The 26,276-nt window shown below is 47.6% G+C and overlaps 2 protein-coding genes across 5 annotated transcripts in view; one reads left to right on the forward strand and one right to left on the reverse strand.

Annotated features, from left to right (window-relative positions):
* TFIP11 (tuftelin interacting protein 11) lies at window positions 1-14,924 on the forward strand. 2 transcript variants are annotated; one of them, XM_019755569.2, is made up of 13 exons: window positions 1-91; window positions 1,588-1,805; window positions 3,773-3,926; window positions 4,261-4,417; window positions 5,981-6,108; window positions 7,616-7,768; window positions 9,363-9,890; window positions 10,013-10,119; window positions 10,828-10,996; window positions 11,454-11,697; window positions 12,170-12,312; window positions 12,765-12,930; window positions 14,491-14,924. In XM_019755569.2, the coding sequence occupies exons 2-13, from the start codon at window positions 1,597-1,599 to the stop codon at window positions 14,844-14,846; spliced, it is 2,514 nt and encodes an 837-aa protein (XP_019611128.1). In that variant the 5' UTR covers window positions 1-91; window positions 1,588-1,596; the 3' UTR covers window positions 14,847-14,924. The 2 variants fall into 2 exon arrangements, with proteins under 2 accessions (XP_019611128.1, XP_074177624.1); XM_074321523.1 differs by having other exon boundaries at window positions 29-91; window positions 1,464-1,805.
* The window catches only part of SRRD (SRR1 domain containing), a 15,338-nt gene continuing 211 nt past the window's right edge, over window positions 11,150-26,276 (reverse strand). Inside the window, exons 1-7 of one of the 3 annotated variants that reach the window (XM_074321529.1) lie at window positions 25,811-26,074; window positions 19,749-19,789; window positions 18,120-18,379; window positions 17,920-18,018; window positions 16,631-16,785; window positions 15,854-15,899; window positions 15,004-15,434 (exon numbers count right to left, since the gene is read on the reverse strand). In XM_074321529.1, coding sequence (XP_074177630.1) covers window positions 15,213-15,434; window positions 15,854-15,899; window positions 16,631-16,785; window positions 17,920-18,018; window positions 18,120-18,379; window positions 19,749-19,789; window positions 25,811-25,950 — 963 coding nt within the window. In that variant the 5' untranslated portion in view covers window positions 25,951-26,074 and the 3' untranslated portion in view covers window positions 15,004-15,212. Of the gene's footprint in view, window positions 15,435-15,853; window positions 15,900-16,630; window positions 16,786-17,919; window positions 18,019-18,119; window positions 18,426-19,748; window positions 19,790-25,810; window positions 26,075-26,276 lie in introns of those variants that run through there. The other 2 variants (XM_019755574.2, XM_019755575.2) reach the window with 2 other exon arrangements.

The raw sequence follows: 26,276 nt of genomic DNA on the forward strand, positions 1-26,276 counted from the left end.
TTCCGGCGCGCCGGTCCCGGCACATCCGGGTTCGGGCTGTCTGAGCGTCGCGCGTCCTAACTCGGGCTTTGGGACCCTGGGCTCAGGCTAGGTGAGTCCGCCGGGGAGTGGAAGGGGACGGGGGATCTCCGCACCGGGGGGAGTGGGTGTGAGGCTCGGGGACGCACGCCTCGGCCTCGCGGGTGGGGGCTGCCATTTCGCAAACAGCTCCGCCGAGGCCGGGAGAGGGGCGGGCCCGCTCGGGGTTACCGGGGGGTCGCGGCCTGGGTCGCGTGGGGACCCAACCTCCTCCGCGAAGCCTGGACAGTAGGTCGAGAGACGCCTGAACGCGGGCTTCAGGCCCACCTGACGTCGAGCCGTGCCAGCTGTGGAACTTAGGGCAAGTTGTTTAATTTCTTGGCGCCTGATTTATTTTTTTTTTTAACTGAAGCATGGAAACGCTAATAGTACGAACCTCGTAGAAGTGTCTTGATGCTTGCGTTAGATTGTTGGCTTTAAATGCCCAGCAGGTACTTAGCACCAGCTGAGGGCTCTTTAATTCGCGACAAGTCTGTGATTATTACCAGGCCCTGTGCCCAGGGAGACGTGGTATTCTTGACTCGGGCGCTCAGCAGTTTCCCTCCTTTGCACTCCTGCATGGGTTGGGTCCACTAGCACCGACCCTGTTGTCATATATTGAGTGTATTACTGTGTAGTGCACCATGTTTAGAACTTCATGTGCCTTTCATTCTGATACACCGAGTGCCCAGTAGAGTGGGGATTTGAACATAGGCTGGGATTTTAGCACCTGATTTCACAATCACTTTGCTAGGTTCACTCCCTCGTCCAATGGCAGTGATGTTGATGAACCAAATCATGGGCTACAGTAACAGCTATTGTTCCTTGAACACTTAGATTCTGAGTTAATGTATCGTCTCATTGACTCTGCCTTGCAAGCGTTCTCTAAGCTTGGTACCGTAGTTAATGCATTTAAGAAAGAGCAGAATCTCATCACTCAGCTACCAGGAACCGAATTTTCTGTTCCAGTCAATAGATGTTGAACAGTTAGGGAGCGTTCTTAATCACAACTGCCCTCCAGCTCATCAGATATTCATGTTTGGGAGGAAAACTGAGTGTTAGAGTCTCATCAAGTAATGTGTTTCAAAGCATATTTTAAAGAAATCCCTTCCTGGGACTGCCAAAGGTCCAGATATAACTCTTTTCTCAACAATAGAAAAAAAAAAGTAAAATGTGGATCTGGGATGACGTCTGCACAATTTCTAAGGCAATAATGTATAGAATAACTTAAGTATTTTTGTTTGGTTTGTGTGAGTGTGTATGAGAGAAGTTTTATGACAGTAGGACAAAGAAATACATGTTTAAGAATCACATCGACTGTTGGATTAGTCTTTTGTTCCACCTGTTTTAGGACTGATGGGTTTCCAAAACCTGTTTTTAATGTCTGCTTTTTTGAATTGTAACAGTGATTTTAACGGACTCTGAGTTTGGAGGAAGTTCTAAAGGTAGCAAGGAGCAGGAACTTGGAAGCCTTCTCTTGCTGCTCTCAGGACTTATCACAGAATGTGCTCTTTTTGTCTCTGCCGTTAGCGACTGGCCATGTCGCTGTCCCACCTGTATCGGGACGGGGAAGGCCGCCTGGATGACGATGAGTACGAGCGGGAGAACTTCGAGATCACTGATTGGGATCTGCAGAATGAGTTCAACCCCAACCGGCAGCGCCACTGGCAGACCAAGGAAGAGGCCATCTACGGAGTGTGGGCAGAGCGAGACTCGGATGAAGAGAGGCCCAGCTTTGGAGGCAAACGGTACTGGCTAGCCTGGGGCTGCTTCCCCTTGCTTTAGAGAAGGGGTAGGGTTCGTGGGGAGGGAGTTGGGGAGATACCCCACTGAATATACTTCTCTCCCGGCCTTCCTGCGTCCCTTAGCTATGACATCAAGTAGGGAGGCCCTGTTTCCTCTTTAGGTTTGAGTGCTGTTCTTTCACTGACTTAATCAGTCATGTTTATTACAGCGTAGAGCCTTATGCTGGAAGCCTAGTCCTTGCTCAGAGCCCAGACCCTTGTGGGTGGAGAAAGGCATTCAACAGCTCACACAATGGAAGTTTGTAACTGTGATTTAGAACCTGAGGGAGAGCATGTTTTAGGGTGTTTTACCTGTTCTGGAAGGCCAGGGAAGACTTCTCTGGAGAAGTGACCCTTGAGCTGATAGAAAAATAGAAGGTAACAAAGGTGCTAGAGGCACGAGTATGTAAAGGCCCTTGATGGGCGGCAACTGGGTACCCACAAGGATATGAATGCCTTTGCAGAATGGAGCGGAGAGAGGGAGGGGAGCAGAGTGCAGCTTGAGAAGAGGCCTGTGGCTCTGTGTAGAGAGGGTGTGACATGGGGCAGGATTACATTTAGAGACCTTTGGGCTGATGTGCAGACCTTTCGGCACGGAGCTGCGGTGGACAGGAAGCTCTGTGTGGAGGCCGAGGCAACAGTCCCTGCAGAGGTGGTGGAGGCCTGGGCTAGGATGGTGGGAGGGAGGTGAGGACTGAGGCCGAAAGTCTCCTCAATGTGAAGTCGTGTATACATGTGTGGGCTGCAGTTTGCTCAACCCAAGTGTGCAGCCTGTTTGGGTTTGTCTCCCTGTCCCCATCCGTGGCCTGTAGGCTCCAGCCCACTGAGATTGTGCTTTTTTTCACAAAGGAGCCCGAGAAGAAAGAGTACAGTTCAACCTCTTTTCATCTGGCAAGGAAATCTAAAAGTGGATGATAAATAGAGCAGGGGTCAAGAACTGCATAACTACAAGGCAGTAAGAGCAGCCGGCATGTGTTGGCTGCTTGCTTGTGGGTTCCACACATGCCTGGTCTCATTTACCTTGTTTTAGAAAGGCCCCGTTATCATCAGCCCATTTTACAGGTTAAGAAACTGAGGCCAAAGGCTGCACAGCTAGGTTGTGAGAATCCTGGCCTGACTCTAGAGTTCGGGCTCATAACCTTTAAGTTACGTTGCATCTTTGAGGAAAGAATTCTGTCAATTTGACAGCTGCCGTGGGGATGTTTAATTACTAGGTTAGTCATTTTATATAGCATCATTTTATTTGGTACTATTCCTAGGGTTTTTTATTGGAACCTTTTCTCTGTGTTCCTTTAACCAATGCAAAGGCACTGGCTTCAGTTTATGCAAAAGGGAACTGTGGCTAATGACTTATTTTAAGCACTATTCTTGAGGCAATCAGTTAAAATCAGTACTTTTCATTTCACAGAGTTAATTTCTTAGGTATTTTAGTTTAGTTTTCATACACAAATAAATTTAACGGACATGAACTTTTTCTTAGAGTTTGATATCACTGTTAATATACTTTCCATTCGTACAATCACTTAATGTTTTTTATTTATTTATGATTTTTATCTATCAGAATGTCTTGTTTGATTTTTGTACTTGAAGTAGTGTCCGACACAAATGCATTTTTAAAGTAAGTCAGTTTTAAAAAATGTAAAAGGAAAGTTGGATTATCACATCATAGTTTGAATTTTTCGTCAAGTCTACACTGATACCGATAGCTGTTCAGCCATAGAGCTGACTCAGACACGTCAGATAAAATGTTAAGTGTGATCGCAGGAAGCCAGATCTGGGGCCCTTCTGTTATAAGTGAATGTGTTGCTCTTTTAAAATGGATCCCGTGAGGTCCTTGCTAAGGAATTCTCTGGCCAGCAATGTTTCTGCGACGGGTGGCTGCAGAAGAGGTCTTTATGGCCCACCCTGCGGGGTGTTGTGTTTGCCTGCAGGGCCCGCGACTACTCCGCGCCAGTCAACTTCATCAGCGCGGGGCTCAAGAAAGCGGCCGCCGAGGAGGCAGAGCTGCAAGATTCCGACGATGAAGAGAAACCTGTGACTCAGGATGAATTTCCTAAGGATTTCGGACCAAAGAAGTTAAAAACGGTAGCGTCTTCATTAAAGGACTGTGACCTTAGTAATATCCTTGGAAGGTCATCGCAGCCCAAGCACCTCCTAGCAAGTTGGGGGCTGGGGGGGTGGGCTTGGCTGGAGGCCGGTTGTGTGGGTTTCTCCTTGTGGTGCTGGTCTCTGCAAGGTGTGAAGTGTTCGGTGCAGTCCGTTTCTTGCCTAACACACATCACAGACATATTTTCAGTTTACATGATGCTTTTCATAGTGCCCTGTGACTGCTGGCCATTTTCCCGTCAGCCAAGGTTTCTTTCTTAGATTTTTCTTCCTTTTCTTTTGCCATCAACTAAGCATTGAGTTTTCTTTTCAGGGTGGCAATTTTAAACCCAGCCAGAAAGGTTTTGCTGGAGGAACCAAATCTTTCATGGATTTTGGCAGTTGGGAAAGACATACAAAAGGAATTGGACAGAAGCTTCTTCAGAAGATGGGCTACGTCCCTGGAAGGGGCCTCGGGAAGAACGCACAAGGTATGGGACCATCAGCCTTGCATCTTGAGCAAGGGCGGCAAGGCAGAGGAGAGAAGGGTGGTTTGGGGTGTGGTCTGCCTTCTTTCCTTTGGAAGCACGTAAAGCCCGCAGCCTGATCTGCCAGCACAAGACTAGTTGGGCTCCTAAGCTACCTTGCCTTATCAAACTCAATAAAATACTTGTTTCAGCAGGAGGAAAGTGGTTAGCGTCAAAAACACCACAGGCTCGTAGGTTGAAGATAGGCTTTTTTTTTTGGCCTGTCCAGTGTTTCTAAAAAAAATTGAATTCATTGCTAATATTTTAAAATCAGACAGTCCCACCTAAGTCCAGATTTGCCCAGCAGTAGTTGGTCCAGCTGAATCCTGGCTGTCCCAGGACGTGGCACATGGCCTGCTCTTGGACGCAGTCTCCACCACTCCCTGTTGTCTCTCACCCCAACCCACTCGACTTGTTTATATTCATTTTCCTGGGCCCCGAAGGCATGAGAGTTGATAGTCCCTGCTCACAAGGGTTTCAGTTTTGCAAAAACAGCTATTTGTCCTTCAGGAATATCATGTGTAGCTTTTTAAAATAGTTAGAGACATGTCACTATAAATCTGGCTGAGCAAGTCCTGCATTGGTTACCTGCATCTCCACTCAGTGGCACTATGTCCTCTTGTCCTCTCTCCTCCGGTGCCGTCAAGACACAGCTCCTCACACATTCTCATGTCCCTGATGCCAGAGCCTCTCAAACAAGCAGGTGTCTTCTTCCTGCAGGAAATCGTTTTCCTTGTCCCTGAGCTATTCTATCCGTCACCAACTGGACATAATCCATAGTATTCGCTATAATTCATATTCTACTTGCTAAGTGATTGTTAAAGTTAAAGCCAGGTTATGTATTGAAACATTAGCTGTTTGAGAAAATCGGTGACCGGAGTGAAGATAGAAATGGTGACCAGGAATGAGAGGGGAACGTTCTGAGAATTCAACGGTACTAACCGGAAGTGGGAGCTGATGGCAGGTTTGGGGTGAGGAAGTTTTCGTCACAATAGTGTGGTGTTGTTTGTAAAGTCTTTTACAAGGAGATGGTAATTTTCCAGTGCTTAAACATGTTATAAGACAAGTTAAGGACAGTTGGTATGAAAGTAAACTAGATGGAGTCTCCCATTGTAGCTCCCCCTCCCTTCAGTGAGATCCGTGGGTTATCGGAGTTACTGCACTTTCCGTGTTGCAGGCTTCCCAATGAGTGAGGCATAGCATTGAGTTGCTGCAGTTCCCAGTGGCAATGTTCTCTTTTCTTTCCATCCACTAAAAAATGAAGCCAGGTGGACATGGAAACCTGCCTTTAGGACCTAAGTAACTGGACGTCAGCAAACTTCTGTGGTGGCATAACTGCCCAGCAGTTTTACGTCACACAGGACATGAACCGTGCTCCGAGGGCAGAGAAGAACTGTCCTTCCCGGGTCGTGTGTCCTTGTGTGTCAGGTCTGAGGAAGTGTGATTTCACCGAGGGGCTTACTACTCAAGTGCCAGAATCGCTGATCGGACGTCTCTGTGTTTTCTCCTGCTGCTGAAACTTCTCAGGTATCATCATCCCCATCGAAGCCAAGCAGAGGCAGGGCAAGGGCGCCGTGGGAGCGTACGGCTCCGAGCGCACCACTCAGTCGCTGCAGGACTTCCCCGCGGCCGACTCAGAAGAGGAAGCCGAGGAGGTAACGAGGGCCTGCGCCCCTTCCGTGTGCTTGTTCCTCCGCGCATGTGTTCGTTCATCCATTCAGTCTTCAGGGGGTGGTTGCCCCCTCTGTGCCAGGCGCTTTGCTGGGCCTGGGGGCACCGTGGGCTGCTTAGAGCCCGGTGGACAGAGACAGGCAGCAAACAGGCAGCTGCGGTGGGGTGGGAAAGAGCAGTGGGTGCTGAGAGGTGCCAAGGGAGAGGAGAAGGCTGGGGGGCGGGGTGTATTATGAAAAGAATGTATTACTTTGAATAAGGGTGGTCAGGGAAGACCTCTTAGGAAGGAAGCGTGTCAGTTGGCACCTGGCAGAAGAGCGGGCATCAGCCGTAGGCAGAGACAAGTGGCCAGAGCACACTGAGGGAGAAGCTCTGAGTGTGGCGGTGAGGAGCCAGTGAGGAGATGCTGTGGCAGATGGCCGTACAGCAAGCAGGTGGGGAAGGGGGTGCCTGAGATGGCTGGCCACCCCACCTGGCCCTGAAGGCCGCGTAGGTGCTGGGGTCTCCTTCCAGCTGCAGCAGGGAGCCGTCCGCTGCGGGCTGTGGTGCGTTGCTGCACTGACGGAGGGGCCAGCTCTTGACTGAAGTGTTACTTTTTCCCCTTTTGCATTTGTGAGGGAAAGACACACGTTGTTACTGTTCTTGTCGCTGATCCCCTGCTTTTCCTGAGAAAGGCGACATTTGATAATGCGGGGTTACTCCTGAGTCGGGGGCTCTGACTTAGACACTGACGAAAGTGAGGAAGGCGAGCTCGGTGTGAGGCAGTGGAATAGGGGGGCCTGAGGCAGACAGGTGAGGGTGCAGCCCACCTACAGGGGACTCTGTTCAGCACGAGGCGATCAGTGTCGTGTGGCGGGCTCAGTATTGCCTGATTTTCTGATTTCCTTAAAGTAGGAGGCCAGATTTTTATTTTATTTTATTTTTTTTTGAGAAAAAAGGACAAGTTTTAAACCAGTGTGAGAAAAACAAAATGGCAACCACAGAACCCACTTCTGAGGGCCGGACTCTGCCACCCTCAGACTAACAGTTCCCTCCTTTACTTGAGATCTTCCTTTGGAGAAGTTGTGCAAACCCTGATTGTAAAAGATATCTTTGCCTTGAAACTTGGGGGCCTGCTTTTTTATTCTTCTTTTGAATTAGAGCCAGGGTTTTGAGTACTTAAAAAAAAAAATTATTTGTGTTGTATTTCTAAGTTTCAAATGAGGTAGATTTAAAACTAGCATATTGCCTGACATGGGTGCTCTGTAAATGTTGCCTTTATGTTTCTTTGTCTATTCTGTACACGTGTCTTCTGAACTTCATTATTTGTGAGGGGGGAGTGGGTATCCAGGAGTATCTAGGTGGTTTTAGTGTCACTCCGGCACAATCCTTAGCATAAAACGTTGTGAAAATCTAAGAGCGTGGCTAGTGAGTATCTGTTAATGGTCTCAGTGGCCCCACCTGCTGTAAAAAGTGGGCTGTCCTGCGACGGACTGTATCCCTCTGATTCAGGAGTTTCAGAAGGAGCTGAGCCAGTGGAGGAAAGACCCCAGCGGAAGCAAGAAGAAGCCCAAATACTCCTACAAGACGGTGGAAGAGTTGAAGGCCAAGGGCAGGATTAGTAAGAAGCTCACCACTCCCCAGAAGGAGCTTTCCCAGGTCAAGGTACGTGGGTCCTTGCACAGCTGGTCCAGAATGGGACGCTGGGAAACACAGAAACGAATTCGACACATAATTCGACAGTCACCAAACATCTAAGGTCCCTTGGCGGCTTCTGTCCGGGCTCTTCTCACTTGATAACAGCACGTTCCCGTTCCCTGCACTCACACTTGAGGAAGGTATTGTGTTCATGCGGTGTGCCAGGTACGCTTCATGGCCCGGGAGTGGTCGGTCAGACAGTGCCCTTCTTTCTGGAGCTTTGGGCCAGTGATTGAACCACATTCCTGTTACTAAGAAGTCAGGGGAACACCGTCTTTAACGAGTCATAAGCCCAGACAGCGGCTGTTCTGTCCTTAGGTCCCACCTCTGTCGCTAGACTTCTAACTATTTTTGGTTTGGTTTGGGTTTTTGCCCGGTTAGTTTGTATTTTGTTTGAAACAAAGTCTTATCTTTGTTTCACTTTCTTAAGGATAGATTCTTAGAAGTACAATCACCAAGTTAGAGAAGAGGAAGACCTCTCAGGCTTTTAAATACTGGAAAGGGTACCGTTACCCCCTGACCAGGAGTGCAGGAGAGTCCTAGGGCAACCAGCGGTGAGTCTTGCCTTGTTTAAGAATAGATGGCGTTTTCAGACACTGTTCTGTGCACGGTCTTAGGTTCTCCTTCTCTCCCGCAAGTAGACAGAGAACAGTGGTGGCAGTTGTCTGTTGTCGTTGGTGTAGGATTGATCGTATGCATGTGTCACAGCTCAGAGTCTTGAATGGGGTTGGTTCTCAGTGTCAGGAGGTCATGCATCAATCAGACTGTCTGGGGGCCGGGTGAGAAATGCAGATGTCCAGGCCCTAGCCAGAGTCTTTGACTCAGTAGATCTAGACTGGGCCTGAGGACTCCGAGTTTATTTTTGTCCATGTGATTCTAACGCAGACGGCTCTTGGATCAGACTCTTAAATTAATGACAAATGATTCTGTTTCATTACAGGCCATATTCAGATTTCCTCGGTTTCCTTGAAATGTTGAAATTAGCTCATTTCCTAGGTTGCCTTTGTCCAATAACTTTTTTTGCATGTTTTTAAAATAAAAACTTTTTATTACAGGGCAGTATGTAGTACATTTTAGACAATTAGGAAATAGAGGCAAAAATATAGAAAATACTATTTTCCTTCCTCCGCAGTTTTAACACCTTGCTGTACATCCTTCCAGATCTTAGCTTCAATGTCCACTTTTTGAACCGGTGTGTTTTGATTGCGTGCTTCGTTACCTGGTTTGATCAGTAGACTACTATTCCATGAAAATAGATTTTCATCTCAACCAGTCGTCTGTCTTCAAATTTTATCAATTTTTCTAAAAAGTCTTCTCTACCTGTTTTGTCCAGAGGGCTCCAGTCTAGAACTGTTTGTTGCATCCGATCATCTTGCCCTTGAGCCTCCTCTAGCCTGGTGCAGCCCGGCCCCCACTCTGAGAAGCACTGCCCCCCTGCAGCTCTGCTGAGCGCTGTGCTTTTCCACCTTCCCGCCAGCGTCGTGTCCCCTGGCTTCGGGGGCGTGTTCCATGGGGCAGCAGTGGTAAGTGTTGACCTGTGTCCCCTCTGCCGTTCTCCAAGGTCATAGACATGACCGGCCGGGAGCAGAAGGTCTACTACAGCTACAGTCAGATCAGCCACAAGCACAGTGTGCCCGACGACGGGCTGCCGCCGCCGTGCCAGCAGCTGCCCCAGTCCGGCCGGGAGGCCAAGGCGCCCGGCTTCGCGTTGCCGGAGCTGGAGCACAACCTGCAGCTGCTCATCGAGCTCACGGAGCAGGAGATCATCCAGAACGACCGGCAGCTGCGGTACGAGCGCGACATGGTGGTCAACCTGTCCCACGAGCTGGAGAAGATGTCGGAGGTGCTGGAGCACGAGGAGCGGGCCATCTCCAACCTCAGCAAGGTCCTGGAGCTGGTGGAGGAGTGCGAGCGGCGCATGCAGCCCGGCTGCAGCCACCCGCTCAGCCTGGACGAGTGCGCCCGCACCTTCGAAACCCTGCAGGCCAAGTACTACGAGGAGTACCGCATGTCCGACCGCGTGGACCTGGCCGTGGCCATCGTCTACCCGCTCGTGAAGGAGCACTTCAAGGAGTGGGATCCCCTCCGAGTGAGTCGTGGGGGAGACCTGCCTCCACCTCTGGTTTGGGGTGTGCCCCGGCTGGAAAACTGTCAGAGGGCAAGGAGGGCAGGTACGCCGCCGGCCCTCAGCTGCTGCGCGTTTCTCCTCAGGACTGTACTTACGGCACCGAGATCATCTCCAGGTGGAAAAGCCTCCTAGAGAACGACCAGCTGCTGTCTCACGGGGGGCAGGACCTGTGCTCAGATGCCTTTCACAGGTACTCAGCACAGGGCGGGCGCAGCACTCCCGCCGTGCCCTGGGGGCCTGGCAAGGGTTGCTGCCAGCAGGGGGGTGGAGGTGTGGGGGGGTGGAGGTGTGGGGGGCGTGATGTCCTTATACAACCTCGGCCGCATGCGGCGCTGCTCTGGGCATCTCAATTCTCATTCGTTAGCTCACCCTTCACTCCAGGTATCTGGTGAAGCTGGTGCATGTGCTAGGCTTGCCCTGGGGTAAAGCAGACAGCCTGTGTCCACAGGGAGTGGACAGAAGCCCGGGGTACAAACTGGGCACGTGATGGAGAATAACAAGGGCATGCACCTATTGGGGAGGGTGGGTGGGGTTTGAGGCAGAGGCCTCTGAGAGGAGGTGACATCTGAGCTGTGAGCCAAAGGGTGAGGCGTCGGCTGTGCAGAGAGCTGTGGGTGGGAAAGCACACGACACCTGGAGAGGAGCCCTCGTGTGGGAGCCATGAGCCTGCGTGAACCCACAGCAACGCTGCCCGGAAGGCAGGTGCTGCCAAGGAGAATGAGGCCCAATGGATGGGAAGCCAGGAGGAGGCAGGCACAGGTCTGGCCGGTGTGGGGACTGGCCGGAGGGTTTTCTGACTGGATTCTTCTGATTGTGGAGAAGTGGGTGCTGGTGTGCTCTCTGTACTGGGAAAGCATGGGCGCAGTCAGCGAGCCCGCCCTCTGCCTTTCTCCCATAGGCTAATATGGGAAGTCTGGATGCCTTTTGTTCGAAATATTGTCACCCAGTGGCAGCCAAGGAACTGTGAGCCGATGGTGGACTTCCTGGATAGCTGGGTGCACATCATCCCCGTGTGGATCCTGGAGAACATCCTGGACCAGCTCATCTTCCCCAAGCTGCAGAAGGAGGTAGGCCCGGGGCCCGGGAGAGCGTGGGGACTCGCTCCGCACTTCTCTTCCTCTCAGTGCTGCTGAAACGCCTGCAGTTACAAGCTTGTTGGCACAGCTATTGCCCTCTGTTAATGCCAACCCTTTTCTCCCCAAAGCTCCTGGTAATAGGAATTCATTTTCTTGGTTTCTTTATTAAAATTAGAATTGTGCCATTTTTGAGATTTAATACAATTGCACTTATTTGTGAGTCAGTGTCTCTGTTTCGGGAAATGTAGTACAAAATGCCTGCGAAGCACCTTGGCTGCCTTTTTGTACCTAATGTGTCCCTCCATTGGAGACTGTGTCCCCCACATGTGCAAAGGGCTGGACCTGGGCCAGGAGAGTATGTGGCCTCCTCACCATGAACTACACAGGGCCTCATGAGACTGCCTCACAGGCTGCGTGAACTGCTGCTTCCCCCACACTCCCCCTGCAGGTGGAAAACTGGAACCCACTGACGGATACCGTCCCCATCCACTCCTGGATCCACCCGTGGCTCCCCCTCATGCAGGCGCGCCTGGAGCCACTGTATTCCCCCATCCGCAGCAAGCTGTCCAGTGCCCTGCAGAAGTGGCACCCCAGCGACTCCTCTGCCAAGCTCATCCTCCAGCCCTGGAAAGATGTCTTCACCCCGGGCTCCTGGGAGGCATTCATGGTCAAGAACATAGTGCCCAAGCTGGGTAAGGATACAGGGAAAACGCACCCGAGTCCAGCAGCTTTGGTGCCCTGGTTTCTGTGGCCAGTAGTAATGATTGTGCTTCTTAAAACGTGGCCTTTAAGCTGGGTGACAGAGCGTAGCACATGACATTTCTCACCGTACAAGAGGTGCCATTTTGTGCACTGAGGCTGAATATAAATGAAACCAGGATCCTTAAGGCAGTGATTAAAGGCTATAGTGACCAGGTCACACTCAGCGTGTCTCCTGGTTCCTGACTAGTGTGGTTTGGGCTTCCGGTAACAGGATAGCCAGTGGTGTTCTGAAATTCTCACGGTATTTAGTTCTAAATACGAGACTTATTTCTGAGTTAGAGAACGACGTGTAAGAATTACCAGGTCAAGAGTTAATGGCAGACCATAGACCAACACTGTCTGCTGGAGACTCTGCTCTTTGTGCTTCCGGGGCTTGGCCTTAGCCACTGCGCTCTCTCCTAGGGATGTGTCTTGGCGAGTTAGTCATTAACCCTCACCAGCAACACATGGATGCTTTCTACTGGGTCATCGACTGGGAGGGGATGATCTCCGTCTCCAGCCTGGTGGGGCTTCTGGAAAAGCACTTCTTCCCCAAGTGGCTTCAGGTACACATTGTTTTGCTTTGTGTTTGGGGGATGGGATGGAGGCAGGGAGGAGTCACTCCATTCTGGGATGACTGTCAGGTGACAGTGCCCCAAGTACCTAAGGAACATAAATGGCACGGCAGGATAGGAAGGAGTTAGGCAATAACAAGAGTGACCATTTATTGGCCATGTGCCACGTGCCCGAGGTCCCAAGCACCTGCTTTGCATTTGGGGCTAGGCACTCTGGTATCCCTGTTGTGTAAACGGGAGACTGAGGCTCAGAGTTTCCATGCAGGGACACTCAGCTTCAGGCTGCCTCCCGATCCCACACTCCTAAGTGCCAGGCTTCGAGCCCATAAAGGGTCACCAGCTTGTAGGACCAGGACCAAAACACAACGAATGGCCTCTTTGGATGTTTTGCCCCCATTGGTTGCTATTGTGGATGTAACTTTCTTATTTGTTCCTTTTGGCAGGTGCTGTGCTCCTGGCTCAGTAACAGCCCAAATTACGAGGAGATCACCAAGTGGTACCTGGGCTGGAAGTCCATGTTCTCAGACCAAGTGCTGGCACACCCGTCCATCAAGGACAAGTTCAATGAAGCCCTCGATATCATGAACAGGGCGGTGTCCTCCAATGTGGGTAAGTGGGCTTCTGCTGTGGATGTCCTGGCCCTGGGCTCCACGGCTCTGAACACAGAAGTGCCACAGAATCAGAGTTTTCAGGTACCCGCGGGCTGCCTGCAGCTAGCGCACCCTCGGCTCTGACCGACCCTGACTCTTACCCACCAGACGGGGTTACACACTTAGCCGGCACCCACGGCCAGCTCTCCTGGGAGGGGCGTCTTTCCCGGAATGGAGACTGATGGAGGCTGATTCACACCATGTGCGTCCACCTCTGGGCCCACCTTCGTAACCACTGTGCTGTGTGGCTTTTTAGGGTTCATCCCTGTCTGCTCGGCCAGCACTGGGGGTGCTACTGACGTGTAACAGCTCATAGCACGGCGCTGGGGCAAATGCTAACTCTTTGTAGTTACCAACCTCTCTCAGACCATTTTATTTACCTGTTAAAACAGCAGCCATACCTACCTTCTAGGTTTTATTTAAAAACCTACAGGGATTAAGTGAGTTGCTGTTTGTATATAGCGCTCAATAGGTGGTGACTTTGTTATGTCAGAAGTAGGCAGTTAATTGTTCATTTAGTACCTGTTCCCCAAATGACTCAGGTCTAGGTGGGTCCCTCTGCCCAGATCAGGAGTTGGGGCCCGGATCAGTTGGGGCCGATCCTGGGTCAGTGAGCTCACCTCTCGCAGCAGAGGCCACTGGGCTGTGTCCTCCAACCTTGTTTCACACAGAAGCTCGACAAGGCCAAGAGCTTATTCCAGGTCACACAGCTGAAGAGTGGCAACTGTGACTGGAATTTCTATTTCCTGAGCCTGTAATTCTTTCTGCTAAGCCCGTTATATGAAAACAGAGTGAGAGTTCATAGGTTGTGTAATCACATGATGTTTATGAGGCAGATACACTTCTGTGCGCTCTGCTTACCCAGGTCCTTTAAGCGACATCAGTGGGCCAGCTCCGTCCTCATACCTCCATCTAAAAGCTCCTCCTCAGCCTCTCCGGCCCCAGCTCCTGGAACCGCTCCCTGTCTGTACCCTCAGTTAGCGCTGGGCATTTGTGGGCCTGTGATTTCTCCCCTTCAACATCTCTGTTTCAGCTCTCCACCTACATTTTAAATTCTCCCAGGGTCAGGGGCCTGTGTGGGCAGGTTAAAAGTAGGACTAGTGTAGGCCATGTTCTCTAGATTCTACGAGCTGCCCGCTTGGCGTGTGGAGTAAAAACTACCCAGCAAGGTGGGAACAGAGTGGTGGCCGACAGCTGCATGGCTGACAGGTTTCCAGCTCGGGAAGGATAAACCCCTCGCAGATACTTCATACTATGCTGAATGTTTAATCATCTCTCTGGTTGCTAGGTATTAGCCAGGAATCTTCAGACCAATTTTTATGGGATTCCAGTCAGTGTCTAGGTGTCTGTTTGATCATCTGTTTAGTGCTCTGTGTCTCTGAGGCACAGCAGCCCTTCAGTGAGCCCGTAGGTTTTATGGGGATGGCACCTGGGGCGTGCCCAGAACTTGGCCCGTCGCGGTCTCTGTTTCCGGGCGTGTTGGTACCCCTCCCTCTCCTCACCCTGCCCTGTCTCCCAGGTGCCTACATGCAGCCCGGAGCGCGGGAGAACATCGCCTACCTCACCCACACGGAGCGCAGGAAGGACTTCCAGTACGAGGCAATGCAGGAGCGGCGGGAGGCCGAGAACATGGCCCAGAGGGGCATCGGCGTGGCCACTAGCTCCGTGCCCATGAACTTCAAGGACCTCATCGAGACCAAGGCCGAGGAGCACAACATCGTCTTCATGCCTGTCATCGGGAAGCGACACGAAGGGAAGCAGCTCTACACCTTCGGCCGTATCGTCATCTATATTGACCGGGGCGTGGTGTTCGTCCAGGGCGAGAAGACCTGGGTGCCCACCTCCCTGCAGAGCCTCATTGACATGGCCAAGTAGGCCGCCAGGCAGGCCCGCAGGCTGGGTGCCTGGGCCTCATGGGGACATATTTGTGAATAAACAGTGTTTTAAACCACCTGTGAAAGAGTAGCTTCTCTTTTCAGGAGCTATTCCCTATCCGACCAGGTCAGCGAGGAACGAAGGGTGTAAAACATGATAACGCTACTTTAGAAGTACGTACACTTTATACCACATCCTTCCACGGGCCTAGCGGCCTCTAAACAGGAGAGCCAGCTTGAGGGATTGCCTGTTCTCTTCGAAATTTGGCCTGCTGACTGCACAGAAAGTTCTCTGCAGTCCCTCCATGGCAGCGTCCCCTTCAGTCTCTGGTGGCAGCTGCTTCCGCGTCAGCCCACTTCAGATACATTACAGCGAGTTCGAGTCAGTAGCTGAAGGATCCTCAGTCTTGTTCCTGATGATTTCAAGGTCCTCACAGTCCCGATAGTCTGGTTCTTCCCGAAATGCCCACGTGTGCGTGGAGAGTTGGTGGAGCTTTTGGACAGGGAACCAGTGGACGGAGGTATCATTAAACACGTCCGCGTACTGGGAAGTCTGAGGAAACTCGTGCTCCTCCAGTCCTTTCAAAATCTGAGCACAACAATTCAAACGTAAAAAGTATAAACTTGATTGTCACAGTAAACCCCGCTCTCCTGGGTTATGTTTTAGTCACCCCCTCACCCCCCATGTTATCCTTTGGGGGCAAAAAAAGGAATAGGATATTTTAAGTGCTTTTGTGCAATGTACTGGAAGCCCCAAAGGCAGAGGTTACATTGGAATGTGATACTGAAAATAAAGGAAATTAGGGAAAAATTAAGAGATGCGCTAACATGTTAGAGCTTTCTGGAACCAGACCCATCGACAGAGCTCATTGACAGTGCAGTAAGTTCGCTCTGCCTTCAGTTAGCCCATTGTGAGCTTCCGCTACAGGGAAAGGCAGAATCCCTCACAGTGATGGAGAAGTAGGATTTCACACCCTTTCCTCCCAGCCCCTGCATTCAGAGAGATACCTTTGCAATGTAGGTATAATTTTTCTGCAGAATCCTTGTCAATAACCTAGGAAAAAAAATTAAAGCATGATTAAGAGGTACGAGAGTAGTTTTATTAGAGAAAGACAAGGTGATTTAAACATAGCAAGAATTTTAAAAATTAAGGCTGTACAGTAGGTTAAATATTCAGTAGGAAATGTGAATGCCCCAGTAACTACCCATTTCATCAAAAGAGGTGACAGAGCAAACACCTAGGCATCTCGAAACAGAAGGAGGGCATGTAGCTGCTAAAAAAATCCAATGTTTTTTTTCCCATTAAAAAATTCCCGGCCGGCTGGATGGCTCAGTTGGTTAGAGCGCGAGCTCTCAACGTGGTTGCCAGTTCAATTCCCACATGGGATGGTGGGCTGTGCCCCCTGCAACTAAAGATGGAAAACGGCGATTGGACTTGGAGCTGAGCTGCGCCCTCCACAACTAGATTGAAGGACGACGGCTTGGAGCTGATGGGCCCTGGAGAAACAAACTATTCCCCAATGTTCCCCAATAAAATTCATTAAAAAAAAAAAAATTCCTGTTCATCATAAGGGAAGGGAGGGAATACTGGCAGAAAGACTCCCTAACTTGCTTCATAGCTTGACTCAGGCTTGACACCTCCTTTCTCTAGCCTTCTGTCCCATGTCCTGTGGAAAAGCATTTCCAAGGACCACACAGCCATGGAAACGCATTCTGCTTGTGGATCCCTTGGAGGAATGGGCTTCCCCTCAGGGCCTGCCAGAATCTCGGGGTACCCAGGCTTACCGTTCCTCTAGTCCTCTGAAACTGTTCCCAATGATGACCATCTTGGAAAGGGCATCTACTGACCAGTTACTCCACAACAGATTGTTGTACAGGGCCGACCCACAATGGAGCATGTAAAAGATGGTGCACTCACCACAGACACTCCGTTTTCCTTCCTGGGGATACAGGATGCATAGACGTGAACACTTCTTACAACAGGGTGAGGGAGAGGCAAAGCCAGAGGAATGAGCTGGGGTTTCACCACAAAAAAATATAAGTAACAAAGTAACCATGTGAAGTGACAGATAAGTGACCTTATTGTGGTGATCATTTTGCAATATATCCGTGTATCAAATCACATTGTACACCTGAAACTTAACGCTGTATATCAATTACATCAGAATAGTTCAGGAAAAAATGAACCGGGAGGAAAGCAAAGTGAAGTGTGAAATAGAAAAAAAAAGTACCATCGTGGAATAGTTACATTAATGGTGTGTATGAAATCTATAAAATTATATCAGACTAAAAGTCAGGAAATCATGTCCAGAAAGAGCTCCTGTTTACTTAAACGTGTGCCCCATAAACACAGAAAGCTCTGGATCAACAAAAGGACTTCTTGGGTCTGTGACAGCAAGGGCAGGAGGGCCGGCAATAGTTACTGTGTTTGGTAACCCGTCATGCTTCCTGTGTCACTTTCTGCTGATCCCTACCATAGCAGTCCTTGTCAAATGTCCCTTCCTGAGAACCACTGCTCCACGCACGGCCAAACTGCTTGGCAGGGAACACAAGGCCCTGCCCTCGCTGTCTGGCTCCTGCTACCCCTGGGCCCCTCCTCTCTTCTCTCTGCAGCTTCCCTTCTGTTAATAACACACGGCCAGCTCCACACAGGCTGCCTGCAACCGTGGGCCTGTCCCTCTAGCAAACTCCTGGTCGCCTTTCCAATCCCAGCTCAGACGCAGAGAACTTCCCTCCATCCCACCAAAAGCACAGGTTTCCTTTCCGTCTCAGGTCCTAGCACATGACTCGACCTCACTGATTCATCGTTTACTTGTGTACAGGCCACACGCCTTGATGTGACCGTGGGCTCCCTGGAGGCAGGGACTGGAGCCCATTGATCTTGGTCTCCCCAGAGCTCCTTGCCGAGCACAGAGCAGGCACTCAGAAAAGGTGACCTGAGTTAAATGGCAGCGTTTTAGGAGAAGCAAGCAAGCAGCGGGAAGGAATAACTGCTGTTTCAAAGGAAACAGAGGCTGGATCAGTTGGTGAGCAGTTACACAGGCCTCCCCATCCCACTTCCCTGAACCACTCACCTCGTTCTCACTGAGAACAATCACCCCAAGGGTATTAAGAACTGCAATTTCCAGTTGGCTAAACAGAGGGTCATACACCCAGCAATGACTTCTGGGAATCTGCAGAAGGGAAGAAGGGGTTGTTAATTTCACCCCAAATACCTGTGCACACCACGTGCGAGACCAAAGGAAGGGCAATAAAGAAGAGTCAAAAAATATACCTGGCACTTTTCCAGGAAGAGAAGCAAAAACGTGAGCTGGTGTCTAGCTATGACACAGGTGGAAAAGTTCCCAATGCCGTAACACACACACTTCCAATGACAGGTTCCCGTGAGCAGGGTTGCTCCTCGGGTGGAGCCGGGGACCACATCTGACTCCTCTGGTGATGAGTCAAAGTGCAGATTTCCAAGGGCTTCCGAAAGAGTCCCCACTGGTACCTTCAGTTGTTCCAGATGTTTCGCAAGACATTTGTTGATGGTTTCTGAAAGAGCAGGCCCCTGGGTCCAGTCAGAGGGCATGCTCCGACTCTGTGAACCAAATCATCCACAGTGGAAGCCCACGGATCCAGGGAGAAAAGGAGCAGGGCAGTAACAGCTGAGCCAGCCCACTCCCAGACACACCTGAGACATGTCCACCAAAACTGACAGGAGGTCCTGGTCTCTGGAAACCCACGGTTACAACCTCAGAAAACGTTTCAGCACAAAACAGGCTTCATTTATGGACACAGTTTCCATCTACCACTCTAATGTGAACTAATTCGTGTTTAATACGAGGTACCTGGTAAATGCAAGCTATGGTGTGAAGTACGGACTTTTTTATTGTAGCAAAGAATAGAGGGGCAGAGCTCTCACTGTCACACTATAAATGGCTGGAAGTAGGAATATTCAATGTGTAAAAAGTTCAAAGGCAAAATGGTAGGCTGGGGCTTCTAGAGTCTAACGAACAATACTTTGTTTAAATCTTCTCATATAGTGGTGGGCTCTCCTGTCTGTCCTTTGATTACACTAGTACTGAATTGAGTTGCACAAATCTGTATGCAAAACAAAAAGCAAAAAGCCATATGTTCCCACAATAAGATACCAATTTTCACTTATCAGCAAAGATATCTTTAAATCAGACCCCAGCCAGGAAAGGTTGCTCCTTTAGTCCTTGCTGGTAAAAGAATTGATAAAAAAGCTTTTTGGAAAACACTTGACAATGGACATCAGATTGGTCACTGCCTTTCACTGAATAATCTCACTTCTGGGAATATATCCTAAGATCATCCTAAATTTGGTAAAAGCTATATGCATAAAGGTGTTCACTGCAAAATTATGAAAATAACTAAAAAAACAAAGAAAGGAAACAAACTTAAAAGTTCCTTAATAAAAATTATAACTATGGTATGTTCACTCCATGTATTAACATTTATATTCCCACACATATTGTTTAAGAAGAGATTATAACACATGGCAGGAGGTGGTAAAGTCTGTACTGTAATCTCAAGAAAAAAGAGCAGGATAAATAAAACTTTCAACAAGAATGATAATGACAGCTACCATTTATTACCCCTGTGCAGCAGGCAAGCCCTGTTCTAAGCACTTAACTACACAGCCTCGTTTAATACTCAAAATTATGCAACAGGATAAGTACATACTCATCTCTGTTTCACAGAGAAAGAAACCGAGGGTCAGCGTTAGTGCCCCAAACACACAGCTGTAAGGAAGACGGAAGTGGCATTAGAACCCAGCATGTACCCTGCTGCTCCGTGAAGCACACTGTCACCAAAGGAGGGTGGGATTCCTTCCTTTGCTCACATTCAGGCCCCCCTCCCAGCCCTCTACCCCCAGCCTTGGTGAGGTGGTACTCACCTAGAGCTGAACTCCAGAAATCGGAAATAAGCAGGTCCTCCCTGATGAAACAAACAAACAAAAAGAATCGTGCGGTCATCTCTCATCCTTTTCGGGGCCGCCCTAACAGTGACCTTCCTCTTGACCGTAATCTGGAGGTGGGAGCATGATGGAGTACACACAGACGCAGAGCCCACTCCTGAGTGACAAGAGGACACGTGCCGAACATGTCCTGAGTCAGAGCACAGACTGCTGGGGCTCAGAAAGGGCAGCAGGGGTTCACAGAGGGTAGCAGAGGGGGTCTTCTGCAGAAGGTCCCCCAGTCCCAGGAACAGGTCTTGGTCTGTTCTGTATCCCTGGTCCCTAACAGAGCCTGGCACAGAGGCGCAGCTCCGTGAATAGTTGTTCAATGCCCAAATGTGGCCTCTCTCAGGTTCAGTTTCCTCAGCTCCATAAAGGAGATATTAGACTACCTGTCTATTACTTAAATGGTTAACACTCAGCACAGAGCCTCGTACACAGCAGGTACTAAATAAACAGGCTTTGTTATGATAAATAATTCCAAGGGGAAAGTAAGAGAAGAGACAAACCCAGTGTCTGGGCTTTCCTTATTCAAGTCAACTGTTTCCACAAACCCAGAGCAAAACACAGTCAAAAGTGTATTAAAATGAACTGAATGAATTTGCCATTCAAAAGACACAGAGTGGCTGAATGGATAAAAAACCAAGACCCATCTGTATGCTGCCTACAAGAGACGCCTTTCAGATATAAGGACACACACAGACTTAAAGTAGAGGGATAGAAAAAGATGTTCCATGCAAATGGAAAGCAAAAGAAAGCTGAGATATCCATAATTATATCAGTCAAAACAGACTGTAAAACAGAGATACCAAACTGTGGGATGCAGCAAAAGCAGTACTAAGAGGGACGTTCGTAACCACAAGTGCTTACTTCAAGAAACAAGAAAAGTCTCAGATAACCATCCTAACTACATCTCAAGGAACGACAAAATAGAAGGAAAAAATAAGCCCCAAGTTAGTAGGAGGACGGAAATAACAGAGATTAGAGCAGAAATAAATAAGACACTAAAAATACAGAAAAGATCAACGAAAGTAAAACCTGGTTCTCTGAAAAGATAAAATTGACCTTTAGTACATTCCCCAAGAAAAAAAGGAGTGGATTCAAATAAATAAAATCAGAAATGAAAGAAGAGATACTACAACAGACACTACCGAAATACAAAGGGTCATAAGAGATTACGGTGAACAGTTATATGACAACAAATTGGACTAAAAGAAACGAATGAATTCCTAGAAATGTATAAGCTTCCAGAACTGAATTATGAAAAAATAGAAAATCTGAATAGACCAATAACTAGTAAGGAGATTGAATCAGTAATCAAAAACCGTGCAGCAAACAGAAGTCCAGGACCAGATGGCTTCAGTGCTGAATTCTGCCAAAGAGTCAAAGAATTAATACCTGTCCTCCTCAAACTCTTCCAAAATACAAAAGAGGAAGGAACTCTTCAAAACTTATTTTACAAGGCCAGCATTACCCTGCTACCAAGACCAGACAAGGACACCACAAGAAAAGAAAACTAAAGGTCGCTATCCCTGATGAACAGAGATGCAAAAAATCCTCAGCAAAACATTAACAAACCACATTCAACAATACAGTTGACCCTTGAACAACACAGGCTTGAACTGTGCAGGTCCACGTATACTCAGATTTTTTTTTCAATAAATATATCAGAACATTTTTTGGAGATTATCAACAATTAGAAAAAATTCACAGACAAGCCACATAACCTAAAAGGTTGAAAAAATTAACAAAAAGGTAAGTATGTCATGACTGCATAAAATATATGTAAATACTAGTCTATTTTACCATTTGCCACCATAAAGTACACACAAATATATAAGATGTTAAATTTATCAAAACTTACGCACACACAATGTCAACATCATAAGGATTAAGACCCCTTTGTATCTCCTCTTAAATTTACAACAAGTCAGACCTCTATAATCCAACAAAGGTTCCTCTGCTCAACACAGACACGCCTGAGAGATCCACACACCAGTACATCTGAAGGTGAGTGCACTGGAACGCAGGGGGAGGTGGGATGGGGAAACAACAGGGACGGTGTCCACAAACGTGGTTCAGCAGCCATCGTGGCCCCAGCTAATAGAATTTGGTAGTGGTGGAGGAGCTGAGGTGCAGCGCCCATACTATGGCCCAGCGGAGGGTAAGAAGACAGAAGCAGTGTTGGCTCTGGAGAATCCGGCGCCCTCCTCCATTCATTGTGAACGAACCCAGTAGCAGCAGAGAGATGCATCTATGGCTCCCTGTCTACAGCACAGCAGTGCTGAGGGCCATAAGGAACAAGGAAGCAGTGTTGCAGGCTTGCAAACTCATCTACTCCCCACCCACCACATCCCCCCACCACGGTGGTGGTCCCCCGACACTGAGGCGACTTGGACACAGCAGGGACACCTACCATCCTGGTCACCCAGATGTCAAATTTCCACAACTGCAGTGATGTTTCCCTCACTGCAACCCCAGAAGACAAATAGTGCAGGTAACAGAACACGAAAACGTGTGTTATAACACCAACTACAGTGGTACCTTAGTTTTTTAACATAATCCGTTGCAGAAGACCGTTTGAGTTCTGAAATGTTCAAAAACCGAGCTAAGGTTTCCCCATAGAAAGTAATGCAAAATGGATTAATCCATTCCAGACCTTTAAAATCAACCCCTAAAACTGCAAATTTAGCATGAATTTTACTATCTAGTGACACCATAGATCCATAAAATTTATGGCATTTGTAAACCGAAACGTTCGTCAATGGAGACGTTTGAAAACCGAGGTACTACTGTACTGGAAAACAAAAGACCTCTACTTATCAACCTGAATTAAGATTAAACTGATACCCAAACAAGAAAAGTGTTCACTACCTCAAATGCACAGGCAGAGGAACAATCCGTCAAGTACCATGAAAAACCAAGATAACATGGTAACACAGAAAGAAAATGTCAATTCTCCAGAAACCAAACTCAAAGTAACAGAAGACTGTGATTTAAATGATAAAGAATTCAAGATTACAGTTATGAAGAAACTCAACAAGACAAGAGAAATCTCAGAAAAGCTTTCTTTCTCACAAAAGAAAGCTCAGGAACAAAATTAATGACCAACAGGAGCACTTTGCCAAAGAGAATTAAACTATGAAAAATAACCAAAAAGAAATTCAAGGGCTGAAGAATGCAATAAATGAAATGAAGAATGTGTGAGAGAGCACTGGAAATAGCACAGACCAGATGGGAGAGAATTAGCAAGTTCAAAGACAGAAATCTAAAAATGATTCAGGTGGAAGAAAAGAAAGGACTAAGGGTTTTAAAAAATGAAAGAACTCTATGAGAACAATATGACTCCATTAGAAAGAGCAACGTAAGGAAAATGGGCATCCCAGCAGGAGAAGACAGAGAGAAGGGAACAGAGTCTATTCAAAGAAATAATTGATGAGAACCTCCCAAACGTAGGGAAGGAACTGGGAATTTGAATATAACAAGATAATGGAACTTTATTATCTCAAGGCAAAAACACTTTCTCCAAGCAACATTATATTAAAACTGTCAAAAGTTCATGATAAAGAAAGAATTCTCAAGTCAGCCAGGGAAAAAACACACTAACCTACACAGGAAACCCATCAGATTATCATCAGATTTCTCAGTAGAAACCCTATGGGCCAGGAGAGAGTGGAATGATATGTTCAAAATACTGAGAGAGAGAAACCACCAACCAAGAATAATATATCCGGCAAAGTTATCCTTTAGACATGAAGGAGAAATAAAGGCTTTCCCAGACAAACAAAAGCTGAGAAAATTTACCACCACAAGACCTGTATTAGAAGAAATGTTGAAAAGACCTCTTCTACCTGACATGCAAAGACGAAAGTATACCAAACTTTGAGTAAGGTGACAGACAGACTAAAGTAGGAAACTGCAACTGTATTTCAGAATAGAGTATTAAACACTGAATTATAACATCAAGATTAGAGGGGGAAAAAGCATTACAAAAAACTATAGCTATTGCAATTTGGTAATAAACACAGATAAAAAAGGATAATTTGTGACAATAAACATAACAGGGGAGGAGGAAAATAACTGAACTTATGTAGGCAAATGAAGATAAGATGCTATCAGAAGGAAAAGGACTATTTTATCTATGAGACATTTTATACAAACCTCCATGGTAACCACAAAACAAAAATCCAAAGATGAGACACAAAACATTAAAAAAACAAAAACAGGAAATGGAAAAAAGCCTCTTAGAAAACCACCAAACCAAAACAGGAGACAGAAACACAGGGAAAAAGAAACAATGGCGATACAGAGCAACCAGAAAACAAACGATAAAAGCTCTCATATATCATAGTCATCCTAAATGTAAATGGACTGAACTCATCAATCAAAAAGCACAGAGTAGCTAAATAGATTAAAGAACAAGATGCACCTATATGCTGCCTTCAAAGGACCCATCTCAGCTGCAAAGACAAACAGGCTTAAAGTGAAGAGGTGGAAGATGATACTCCAAGCAAATGGTATACAGAGAAAAGAGAGCGCAGCCATACTTCTGTCAGAGTGAATAGATTTCAAGACAAAAAAAACAAACTGTAACAAGACACAAAGAAGGGCACTTTATAATGATAAAGGGGACAATACATCAAGAAGATATAACATTAATACATATGCACACAACCTAGGAGCACCAAAATATATAAAACAATTATTAACAGATCTAAAGGGAGAAATATGATTTTACAATAACATTAAGAGACTTTAATACCCTACTTATGCCAATGGGTAGATCATTCTGACAGAAAGTCAACAAGGAAACATCGGTCTTAAATGATACATTAGACCAGATGGACTTAATAGATATTTTTAGAACTTTCCATCCCCAAATGACAGAATACACATTCTTCTCAAGTAGACATGCACCATCCTCAAAGACAGACCGTATGTTGAGACACAAATAAGTGTCAATAAATTTAAGATTTAAATCATATCAAGCACCTTGTTGGACCACAATAGTATGAAACTAGAAATCAACTGTAAGAAGAAAGCTAGAAAAATCACAAATATGTAGAGATTAAGCAACATACTACTGAATAACTATTGGGTCAAAAAAGAAATAAAAGAAAAAATTAAAAGACACACAGAGACAAATGAAACTGAAAATATGACACATCAAAATTTTTTGGATACAGCAAAATCAGTACCAAGATGAAAGTTTATAGCAATACAGGCCTAGCTCAAGAAACAAAAAATCCTGAACAATCTTACAGTACACCTTAAGGAACTAGAAAAAGAAAAACAAAGTCCAGGGCCGGCCCGGTGGCTCAGGGGTTAGAGCTCCGTGCTCCTAACTCCGAAGGCTGCCGGTTAGATTCCCACATGGGCCAGTGGGCTCTCAACCACAGTCTGCTGGTTCAACTCCTTGAGTCCCGCAAGGGATGGTGGGCTGTGCCCCCTGCAACTAACAATGGCAACTGGACCTGGAGCTGAGCTGCGCCCTCCACAACTAAGACTGAAAGGACAACTTGAAACTGAACAGCACCCTCCACAACTAAGATTGAAAGGATAACGACTTGACTTGGAAAAAAGGCCTGGAAGTGCACACTGTTCCCCAATAATAGTCCTGTTCCCCTTCCCCAATAAAATCTTTAAAAAAAAAAACAAAAACAAAACAAAGCGAACTGGATCCGAACTGAGAAGCTATAAGCCACTGTTCAGGGACTCAGAGAGTAAACAGAATTGAAAAAAGCTGCCCAGAGGCTGCCCTAATGTTCGTCACAGAGAGTAAAGGCGAGTTCTAAGGTCCAGGGAGCGCTTTGTAACTGCTGAGTGTGCACAGGACATCAGCGTGTGAAGTGTTGGGTGCGCTCTATCAGGGCAGTGGGGACTGCACCACACTTGGGGGTGCAGGTAGAAGCAGGAAGCCCCTGGGGGAATAGTGAAAAAGTTGAGGAGGAGTAACAATGTCAAGTTGCACGGAAAGTGCCTTAAGAGTTTTCCATACATACGCACACTCATTGCTATTGGCATCTTCTGAGATCCCAGAAAAAGTCACTGCTGCTTTTTTCTCAGGCTCAGTCAGCCAACTTTTGTATTCAGTGGTAACCTCAGTCACCATCGCCTCTTGACCTGGGGGAGCGGAGCGCATAATCTGTACGAAATGGTTTACGTGAACTAAGTCACTGAATTCTTCAAACCGTCCTCTATGGGTTCTATTTTCATGCCAACCTCACAGATGAGAAAACTGAGGCGGCGATGACAGCACGTGCAGCTGTAACTGCAGTAAGAGGAATGACCACCTTGATTGAGCGCTTACTGTATAACCCAGTCTGTAATGCACTCGTTCCCTCCGTTAAAGCCTCACAACCACCCCGTAAAGGGTTTGCAGTTACTCCCACTTCACATATGGAGAGACTGAGGCTCGGAGAGGTTCCCACGAGCAGTAAGATTCGGACCCGGGGCCGATCCCGCTCT

This window comes from Rhinolophus sinicus, linkage group LG16 (genome assembly GCF_036562045.2).
Source record: "Rhinolophus sinicus isolate RSC01 linkage group LG16, ASM3656204v1, whole genome shotgun sequence".
NCBI classification, from domain to species: domain Eukaryota; kingdom Metazoa; phylum Chordata; class Mammalia; order Chiroptera; family Rhinolophidae; genus Rhinolophus; species Rhinolophus sinicus.